The sequence below is a fragment of the Phragmites australis genome, chromosome 3 (genome assembly GCF_958298935.1).
Source record: "Phragmites australis chromosome 3, lpPhrAust1.1, whole genome shotgun sequence".
Taxonomy (NCBI): domain Eukaryota; kingdom Viridiplantae; phylum Streptophyta; class Magnoliopsida; order Poales; family Poaceae; genus Phragmites; species Phragmites australis.
Window position 1 is genome coordinate 41833847 of NC_084923.1, and position 11052 is coordinate 41844898.

An 11052-nucleotide genomic window follows, 5' to 3' on the forward strand; every position below is an offset into this window, starting at 1 on the left:
GCCCGTTCCAATGGCGAACGATCTGGATTGATAGCTACAACATGGCTGCTACAGTGAATTCGCTATATAAAAAATACACATTTCGTCGCTATAGTGTTTTAGACTGAACTGGATCTTTGGATTGTATCCGCCAGCCGCTGGTGCAACCGCTTAAGTTGCAGTCACACTAGCGACTGCATAGGAACCAGATCCAGAAGGAATCATAACATATACAAATCTCAACTGTCTCTATCCTATTTTTAATTGTCTTCATATACAAGAGATATACTCTAACACACACAATTGCATATATTGAACTGCTGGTGTTAAAAAATTGCATACATTGCCATTCACTACAGACATTTTTTCGAAAATACACGACTCATTCACTTGATCATTAAAATGTGACCATACATTGGTCACATCAGCCCATTTTTGTTCTAGAACCACCGATGGGTGTACCTTAAAAATTAAAAGCCTAAACTTATATCGTGTATCTTACCAATTCATTTGGATCAAGCTAAAATAAACCTTTATTCATAATGTTAATTGTGGTTGAAATGTTTTGTCGTAACTGTGGACTAGTGCTATAAATGGCATATGATCCACATATAATATGCCGACAGCTATTTCAAGACAGAGATCGTGGGAGCCGGGACAAGTCAGCCTGTGTGCACATGATTGTACATGAGCTGATGAGTCACCAAGATCACAAAGCGGGACCTCATACTTAAGGCATATACAGTGGTTTAGAGACATACTATCTATAGTATTCATCCACGTTATTTTAAACAGTAAAAACAATTCATATAATATATTCATCCACGTTACTGTAAACACTAATAATCATATATATAATGATTCAGATAGCATCAAATTATTTAATAGACCATCTATTATATCCCTCTCCTATGCTCTCCTCCACATCAGGATCCAAAGAGCTCCAGTGAAATGCATTAGAGGTACTCCACAGCAGTTGATTTCGAGTGAATTGATTGGATCAATTGGTACAGTACCATATGATACAGTACAAATTTGCTCCGCATTAGAATCGAACATTGTTGTTACAATACACCGTGATTAATTAATACAGAAACTATAACAGTAGGTTGATATTACTGTTTAAACAGTGATCTCTATATCAATCGTCATGAATATAGAGGATCCTTTAAAAAAACCGTGTAACGTCTCTACAGCTGACATCACACTACTATACACGCCTTTAGCCGCGGAGCAGTCCACGTCATCGTGCATACCTCGTCGGCCCCACAGGAAATCCAACGGCGTGACAGGCAGCCCAATAGCATTCCATCCCACCGGATACCGCGCGCCCCGCCAGCCAATCAGCTTCGAGATAAGCATTTTCCCTGGGCCCACCACTCGTTGTCCTCGCTCCTCCTCGCACCACGTAGCCCAAAAGGCACCTTCACGGGCCCCACCCGTCCGTTACTTGAACGCGTTTGCAGGCACGGCGTCAATGACATGTGGGTCCGTTTTTGTGCGCCGAGTTCGCAATTTTATAAAGGAATAAGGAAAGGGCTTTGGAGCTCGCCCCCACAGTGTTCCCGTTTTGGTAAGATCTCGCTTAACCTAACTGTTGGAGGCAAAGTGATCGACGAAATGACCAGCGCAGGGACGGCCGCGGCGGCGGCGACGGGAGCGGCGCTCGGGGCGCGCACGGCGCGCTCATGCGACGGCTGCATGCGGCGGCGTGCGCGGTGGCACTGCCCCGCGGACGACGCCTTCCTGTGCCAGGCCTGTGACACCGCCGTCCACTCGGCCAACCCGCTCGCGCGCCGCCACCACCGCGTCCGCCTCACCTCGGCGTCGTCCTCCTCCGCTCCGCGCGACCCCGACGCGCCCGCGTGGCTGCACGGCCTCAAGCGCCGGCCTCGCACGCCCCGGTCCAAGCCCACGAGCAAGCACGAGGCGGCATCCGCCGCGATTGCCTCGGCTGCGTCGGTGGCGGTCCCCGACTTCGAGGCGGAGGAGTCTGGCTCCGGCATCTTGGGAGACAACGGCCATGGGGTGGAGGACGACGACGAGGACCTGCTGTACCGCGTCCCAGTGTTCGACCCCATGCTCGCCGAGCTCTACAACCCCGTGGCCGACGAGGGGGAGAAGAAGCCGGCCTTCCTGAGCTCGTCCCTCGCGGAGACGTCGCCGGAGTTCGCCTCCGTCTCGGTGCAGGCGGACGTTCTCTCCGGGTTTGATGTCCCGGATATGGAGCTTGACAGCTTCGCCGCGGACATGGAGAGCCTCCTCATGGGAGTCGACGACGGGTTCGAAGATCTGGGGTTCTTAGACGACGAGAAGCCTCAGGTGAACGTGGGCATGCACATGGACTTCGAGGCCAAGGCTGCGCCGGCGCCGGAACAAGAGGACAAGAACATGGAGCGGCCGGTGATGATACTCAAACTCGACTACGAGGGCGTCATCACCTCGTGGGCCCGTGACGGAGGCTCACCGTGGTTCCACGGCGAGCGCCCTCACCTCGATCTTGGCGAGTCATGGTCGGACTTCCTGGTAAGTTTCAACATATATGGGATTTACACGTTTCTGACATTTCCATGCACCGTGTCGCCTGATTCAAATGGCTGATCGGTTGCCTTGCCATGGATCGATCTTGTTCAGACGGGGAGAGTCCTCGGCGGTGTCGTGACGGCCGTGACGGGCGGAGAGCGGGAGGCGCGTGTGTCTCGGTACAGGGAGAAGCGGCGGACGCGGCTGTTCGCCAAGAAGATCCGGTACGAGGTCCGCAAGCACAACGCCGAGAAGCGGCCGCGGATGAAGGGCCGGTTCGTGAAGCGCGCCGCGCTGCCGCCGCTGCCGAGGCCGCCGCCGCCACGGCAGCAGAAGCAGCCGGAGCGGGCGCTGCCGCAGGTGGGCATGGTGGCCGCGGCGCCCCAGCTGGGAGCGCACGGGCGCTTCCGGTTTTGAGACCACTCGTTCGTACGTACGTGCGTGCATGATGCATCGGTGCATCTGCATGCTATATAAGTAAACGCTATCACGTAGCATGTTCTTTCTACTCTATTTTGTTTAGGGATGAACGTACCTAGTGTTAGTTTTGAGCAGAATCCGTGTGAATTAGGGCTCCCCAAGATATGCGTACTTACGACTGAAACATGAGCTTGTACTTGTGCAGAATTTCATGTGCAAAGTAGCTAAATATTTGTATGTATAACTAGGTGGGGTGATGTTCTTCTATTTGTAAAGAAGGATCTACTAATTACAAGGGGTGTAGATTTTGATCTCATAACATATGAATACATGTGTAAAGGTCTGAAACTCTTAACTGAAGCTGTTAAGATCAAAGTGATGATATACTATGTGGTTGGATTAGGGTGAAAATGGCTTGTAACTAAGTTGTTACTAGAGAATATATGTTTGATGGGGTCGCATAGTTATTTATGCATGTCTTCCATTCTGTGTTGGATCTTGGGGGGGCTCGTCGAGGGCACAACGAGCAATTAGGTCCAATTTTTTATGCAAGCTCTAAAGAAAACATATATTCTCTATACAATCTCGTCATATAGTTTGATTAATCTCTTCTCCTCATTCTACTATACGATTTCTACTGATATAAAGGGTTGTATGTATATATGCCTTTGCTCTCTAAATCTCTATACTGTGTAATTGTGACCCCTGTGATTTCCTTGATGTGGCTATGGGCTTTTCTTTTGTATGCAACCTACTTCTGGGACATTTTCGCCACTGAGCATGCCAATTATTTGGCTCCCCCGATCACTTACCTAATGAATTATTTATGTATTATTCGTGTGAGATCAGATAACTTTTTGTCAAATCTCATCTATTTTTCCTCACAAAATGAATTATTTATGTATTATTCTTTGAGTTTGAACAAAATCGACTACATAGGACAAAATCGACTACATAGGAAATTTGCCCTCGTAGCAAGTATTTTCCGCTTTAACCTGTCTTGCAAACTTCTTGTTACAACCTTGCAAAAATGAGCACACTACTACAGAAAAAATCATCAGTGTCGGCTCAAAAACACCATCCATAATGATTTGTCCATGACTTTTAGTGTCGGTTTAAGAACCGGTACTAATAATAAGTATCAGTGCCGGTTCATGCTATCTGTGCCGGTTTGTTCCACAAACTAACACTGATACGGAGACTATCAGTGTCATTTTTTTATCATAAGCCAGCACCAATGCCCCTCCCCCCTAATCTAGTTGTTCCCTGCTTTTGTTTGGAAACAAAGGGGCAAAAGCCTTTGTTGCTCAAAAATATTCATACATTCAACATTAATACTCATGCCAATATTAAAAGAGGGTACACACAAATAAAAGATATCGCAACTGATAATATGAAACAATTCCAACTATGAAAGATCTACCAACCAACTATAACGCCCATTTTAATACTAATAGTCTAATGTCCAAGTACACACATACTCATGATTACACTATAAATCTTATTGTCAATCTATGTCACTAATGAATAACAAAGAACAAAAAAGTAGTACATCAAGTGCCTCTGCCTCTAGAAGGTGTTGCTGAACCTCTACCTCCTGAAGGTGTTGCCACTTGAAGAGAAATATGAGCTTTAATAATCTGACTTCCAAAATCAAGGTACATCAATCTGCACAGGCTATGAAAAAACCAAGCATTCTTCAAAATATGAGCTGGAATCCCTCTCTGACATACAACCCTTCAGTTTCCATCAACTATAAGCATAATGAAAAGATTAAAAACCAAAACATCATGATTCCTTTCTTAAATGCATAGTTATTTTACAAACTATAAAGGTCAAAAACTAAAAAGATCATAAAGTTCATGGGCAGCGATCATCAAGCTCATAAGCAAGATTCATTAAGGAGACTAAAGACTGAAGGATAGCACTATGATGCCATCAAAGAGCAAGTTCAAATCTGGTAGAAAGAAGTCTCAAGCCTCATGCCAAGTGCAATCTGCTTAGTATGTACGAGCAATATGAAAGCTGATGGAGGTTCTTAGTTTCTCCTATTACATCTACAAGTTGATCTTGTCACAAAAGCTGTAGAAGGGGGGTTAGGATTACAAAGAAAAAACTATATCCGTAGAACCCTGTTTGGGACATCCTAAGAACAGTGGCGGAGCTCTGCATCCGGTAAGACCTGGGCCAACAACTAAGCATCTAAACCACCCAAACCAGGTCACATACCAATATGTATCAAAAATAAAAGCAAAAAATGTACAATTTAGATAGTACGTCAACTCCATTCTTATTCGGAACAACGAACTACATAAAAACATGTTAATGATATAAAAATATTTACCTAATTAATGAGTACTTCCTTCATCCGAGCCTCTCATGTCTTCAGCAACAATAGCATATGAAACTAAACCTAAAATAACAAGCTGTATATGTAAAAAAATCAGGATACAAAATTACAATTAATTAATGAACAAAAATTAGTAATCAAGAATACAACATACCACTAGCACTAACCGGAGGTGTTGGGATCGGAATCCCAGACAAGGTGAGCCTTCGGATACGAAGATATCGAATGGCTCTCAAAACGACACGTGTTGGAGGAGGAACAGTTTTTCGATACCTCTTCCGAGTACACTGTGCCCCTATTTATAGCCCGTACCCGGCAACCACATGTGCGGTTTACAAATCCTACCCCCTCACCTGCTATATTCTCGGAATATCCGGGGTCATTATGGTACAAATTAGCATAATTACAGCAGTATCCCGGGCGACCGAAATCGGGCCCACTGTCTCGAGGCGATTCCTGTCTTCGAAGGGCATCGAAGCCTCCTCCGTTCGGATGTCCATCGGATAGCCTTCGTCCCTGGAGTGAAGGTCGACTTGCATCTTCGCCCGCTGCGAACACTGCGGACTGCGGGTCTGGACTTCGCCCGTTAGCCAAAGGTCTCCTTCGTCTTCGCCGGTATGGGAGATCGAAGGTGCGGGCGCGCCTACACCCTTCGACCGACGTAGCTGTACGATCTTCGCCGCTTGCAGATGAAGTCCCTGGAACAAAACCACAACGGCAAGCACGCAGTATTTCCAGTAGACTTTGCGGTTCCCTCCAAAGTGGGGGGGGGGGGGAGATCATGCCCAACAGGAGGTAATCGAGGTAGCTTTTTATACAACTCTTCGGTTCTTGAAAATAATATAAATATCTTCATTCTTAATGCTTGCAAAAGTACATCACTCAATATAGCAAATCATCCTATGATTCAAGCACTCATTTGTCGGTGTATTCGGAACCAGGGGTCCCTAAGTCCCGAGACCAGGCCGGCCATCCGCCACATGTCACCACCCTGCAAGGTAAGAAGAAGCTAAGTCCCGGGAGAAGGTGCTCGGGGCCACCGCCTCTGTTTCCCGAGCACCCTAGCTCACCGATGATCCGCAGAGCCCAAATACCGGGAAGGAAGTGCTCGGGAGAGAGTGCTCGGGGCTGCACGTGGCAGCCCCCGAGGACTCGGTGCCCCGAAGGTCCCACCAAGTGCTCGCAAGGTCATCCGACGACCCGAAGGGTCCCATCGTCGGGGTGTCATCCAGTCAAAGGCTCAATGCCGCATTTAATAGGCACGCGCGGCCTGACATCCTGACATCCTGACATTCTCAGCTGCCCACGCCCTAGTGTCAGACCCTGCTATGCACTGGCAGGGGGGCGTGGGTCCATTAAATGCACGGGTCCCGTCCCGTTTCATCCAGGTGCCTCGGGATAACGTTGCCAGAATCGAAGCGCTCCGCCTGCCACCCTGCCCTGGCAGAAGAACAAGACAGGGTGGGCGCACCGGGCACCTCTGAGGCTGCCCGGTGGGCCCCCTTTATGGCGCCCGAGGGCTTCCATAGTGGCGGGTGGTCGGATGCGCGCCGCATTTCTCCACCGCCCCTGTCACTTCGCCAAGACGAAATGATTACACCTTTCTCCGTGGCACCTTGGCATTCGCATCCCCTCTTTCCCATTCAGGATATGTTGAGGTCGGCGCGCCTATAAAAGGAAAGGATGGAGAACACGTAAAAGGGACCGGAAGTGTGTGAAGAAGAGGAGGCAAACGCTCGAACCAGCTCAAGCCAAGCTAGAACACGAGAGCCTCAAGCTCTTTGTAAACGGCTCTCCCCTTGGAACCAGATACATCCTTGAAGAATTCCCTTCAAGGGTAAATATAGCGCTCACACAGGAGTAGGGTGTTACGCCTCCGTGCGGCCCGAACCTGTCTAAACCCCGGTGCACCCATTTTTCTCGCATTAGGGCAATCATCTCCCACCAGCCATTGCATTTGTTTCCGTTCCCACTTATTTTCCAAACAAGCTTATCCAGGATCATCCCCCCGGCCGAATCTCTAAAAAGGGGTCTCTCGGGATCCCTGCGACAGGAGTTCACCCTCCGACAGCTGGCGCGCCAGGTAGGGGAGACTCCTTTCTTCCTCGTCTATGGCGCCGAGGCAGTCCTCCCCTCCGAGCTCACTCTGGGCTCCCCTCGAGTGCATGCATACTCTGAGGGTGAGCAGGAGCGGCAAAGACGCGACGACGTGGATTACCTGGAAGAGCGCCGGCGGCGTGCCGCTGTCCGCGCGGCTCGGTACCAGCAGAATCTGCGGCGTTATCATCTGCGCCATGTCCGGTTCCGGTCTCTCGAGGTGGGGGACCTAGTTCTCCGACGCGTCCAGTCGCGCGAAGGAATTAATAAGCTGTCCCCTGTGTGGGAAGGTCCCTTCACCGTGATCGCGGTCCCGCGGGCAGGTTCTTTCAGGTTAGCGACGGAGGAAGGACAGCCCCTCCCAAATCCATGGAACATCGAGCATCTCCGACGCTTCTACCTATAGATGGTCGTGCTCGCGGCTCAGGTCAGCAAGGCCGGGGGCTTCTCCCCGCCCAAGCAGTCCGAGGGTTTCACCCCTTGGGTAAGTCGCTGTCGCCCAACCTTGTAAATATTACGCATTCAGTATTTCAATAAGCAATCGCTGTGTCAGAATATTTTTTCTGGATTCCGTATGTTTAATCTGTCTGGTGAGGTGCTCGGTTGTGCGAGAAAAAGTTCGCTCTCTCTCTTTTTTCACGTTGATAAAAGAATCCCGATCGGTATGCATGCGAGCAGTCGCCGCTAACTTATGTCCGGCATGGTAGGCTGTGGTGTTCGGTGTCGTGACAGGCTCCCGGGCACTACCAAGTTTCGGGGTGCTCTGGGTAATCCCATCGCTCGAGCTGCTCGAGTAGTCCGGAGCTCGGGCCCCCGGAGCGGGCTGTCGGTGCTCGGTCTGGTTTGTCATACCCGGGCGCCACCAAACCATGGGACCTCTGGGTTATGCCTCTTCCCGCTCTTGTCCGCCGGTTTGGGTGTTCAAGAGGTCTCGGGTCGAAAACGAGAGCAGTCTATAGCAAGTACCGCACTAACAGAGCGCACCAGACAAAGAAATCCCATTTTTCTCTTAAGTCACAGGCTGGCGATCGCTAGCAGCTCGGCCGCGAGGGCTTCAATGCCCCGGTCCCTGGTCGGCCCCAAGGGTCCTCGGGTGGTCCTACCACTTAGGCATGGGTGGTCGAGATCACCCGACCCTAGGAGCCTCGTGCGCCTCCGGGCGCTCGGGCGCCCCATTAAAAGAATTAAGTTCCCGGGCACCCGAGCTCGAAAGCACATCCCTCCTGGATCGGTGGGCCAGAGGGCCGACAGCTGTCCGGTGAGTGGTTATATTCAGACAAGTCTGCTTTCAGTAAATTTATGTTCTCGAGTCATTCTCGGGGGCTCTCGCGCCTTAATCTGTTCGGTGAGGTGGTTTCCTCGCACGCAAAAACCCCGCCGCGTGTCTACTTTTTCCCAGAACGACAGAGCGGTTTGCAGAAAAGAGTAGCGCGCTTGCGATAATGTCTGACCGAAGCCCTTCGTGGTGGTCGTGGTGTTCGGTCCGCTTTTAAGGACCCCGAGCACTACCGAGTCCTCGGGTACCCTGGGTAATCCTATCGCTCGAGCTACTCGAGTAGTCCGGAGCTCAGGTCTCGGGGGCAGGCTGTCAGTGCTCGGTCCGGCCCGTTTCAAGCCCGGGCACCACCGGACCGCGAGGACTCTTGGTCACATTCTCGCCCGCACGCGTCTCCCTTCTACTAACTGAGTGGTCGCAAAGTGAAAAAGTGTTCATTAGGCACGGCGTGTTCCGAGCAGGATCGATCCATCTCCCGAGCAAGGAAGTCTGTGTCTTTGTTCTTAACTTAGGCAATGCGGATTCGCGAGAGCTTGAAGGCCGACTGTGCCAGCAACAGCGATCAAGACAACTTCATCCTCGGGGACGGGAAGGTCGGGAATGGCCCGACTGAGTACTCCCCGGGACTTCAAAGTAAAACATCAGAAGAAGCATCAAACACTTAGAGAAACTGGAGTTGCGAGCCCAAGGAAAAACTGCCATTTAATATTCACAGGATATTTACAAGGCATTTTCTAAGGGTTCACTCCTACATCTACAACAAAAGAAAAGAGGGCACAAAAGGCCTAGTCGGCGGCAGAGGCGTCGGCTGAATCCTCCGAGTCGTCCCCGGGCGCTGGCGGCGGCGGCACCTCTCGCCTGAAGCCGGCCGCCACCTCAGCGGCGGTACTCCGGACCGCTGCCCGGGAGGCCTCTCCCTCAGCCTCGACCACTCCCTCCCGCGCCGGCTCCAGCTGGAAGTTAGGGTCCCTGCTTCGGTAGCAGGCCAGGACGTGCTCGGCCACTGCATGCGCCAAGCCACGTCCCTCCCGGGCGGTGAGTTCCTGGACCGCCCAAGGCAGGGCCTCGAGGCGCTCGCAGACCTGCTGCAGCCCCAACACTTGTCGTGCGGGGCCGTCGCCCTTTTCGCCTTCAACGAGCCGTCCGAGGCCACCCTTCTCTACGGCCCGCCGCATCCGCCGGAGTATGTCTTTCAGCATATGCTCGAGGTTGACCCGCGAGACAAAGGCGGTCTCGAGCTTCTCCTTGGCGGCCCGCAGCTGTGCCTCGAGTCCCTGGTCCCCGCCTGGACCAGAAGAACTACAAACTGCTGCGGGGGCGGCAGCCTGCTTCGTCGTGGCCACCATCTCGGACAAAGCGCGTTCACGGGCGGTCAGTTCCGCCTCGTGCTTCGCATTCTGCTCCGACCTGGTCACCACGGCCGCCGCCGCCGCGACAGCCTCTCCCTCTCGGCGACTCAGTTCGCCTTCTCGGCGTCTCAGCTCATCCTCCCGCCGGGCCAGCACATCCTCCTGCTGGGCCACCGAATCCTCCCGGGCACCGAGATCCGACGCCGATAGCTCGTTGTCCACTTCCCGGATGGAGACGTCCTCCTCCCAGCGCTTGATTTCTTCTCTGATCTTTCGGAGGTCGTCTTCCCGGCGCTGGAGGTCGGCGCGCGTCTTATCGGCCGTGCCCTCCCGGCGGATCAGCTCGGCTTGCCACTCCTCCGCCGCCTGCTCCCGAGTTGCGACTGCCGCCTCCCTCTCCTGCGCCTGCCCCATCTTGGCAAGGGCCTCGGCAGCTTGCTGCCTCGACACCTCAACCAGGCGGGCGGCGTCTTCTCGCTCCCGCGCGGCTTCTGCCCGCGCGGTCTTCAAAACTTCCTGTTCCCGCGTGACTTCCGCGCGGATGTCTTCTAGCAGCTTCTGCTCCCGCGCGGCCGCCGCACGGGCCTCCTCTTGAGCGCCCGCCAGCTGCGCCTTCTCCAACGCCAGATGGGCGCGCTCGGCCTCGAGCTCCCCCTCCTTGGCGTTCACCGCTGCGCCCAGCCGCCCGACCGCTACTTGGACGCCTTCAATGGCGGCCAGGAAGGGGTCGGCGGGCTGGCCGGGTGCCAGTGGGGCCCAGGCTTCTCCGCAGAGTGCCTCCAGGGGGGCCGAGCTCTCTGCGGGGCCCTGCGCTGCGATCCGCCCCGGGCTCTGCCTGTCCGGGGTAGGCTCCGCCGGCGCCGAGGTCTCGGACGGCGGCCGCATTCCCGCATCGGCCGCCCTGTCCGCCGGCCCCGGCAAAACATCCACCTCCACCATCATCCGCCCCGGGCTCTCCGCGCCCGGGGTAGGTTCCGCCGGCGCCAAGGATCCGGACGCTTGCTCCGTCCTCCTCTCGGCCGCCGCCTCCGTCTCTCTCCCGCTGGCCGCCACGACGA

At 53.0% G+C, this 11052-nt stretch overlaps 1 protein-coding gene across 1 annotated transcript; it reads left to right on the forward strand.

Moving 5' to 3' along the window:
* The first annotated feature begins 1471 nt into the window (after positions 1-1471).
* On the forward strand, positions 1472-3389 carry LOC133913145 (zinc finger protein CONSTANS-LIKE 16-like). The gene is made up of 2 exons (XM_062356209.1): positions 1472-2505; positions 2614-3389. The coding sequence occupies exons 1-2, from the start codon at positions 1600-1602 to the stop codon at positions 2917-2919; spliced, it is 1212 nt and encodes a 403-aa protein (XP_062212193.1). The 5' UTR covers positions 1472-1599; the 3' UTR covers positions 2920-3389.
* Positions 3390-11052: the final 7663 nt, after the last annotated feature.

What these genes read in the sequence shown, in the direction of transcription:
- LOC133913145 (XM_062356209.1), top strand. Translation starts at nt 1,600, where the DNA reads ATGACCAGCGCAGGGACGGCCGCGGCGGCGGCGACGGGAGCGGCGCTC. An exon ending in AGTCATGGTCGGACTTCCTG is followed by an intron (nt 2,506 to 2,613) that starts GTAAGTTTCAAC and finishes GATCTTGTTCAG; the next exon opens with ACGGGGAGAGTCCTCGGCGG.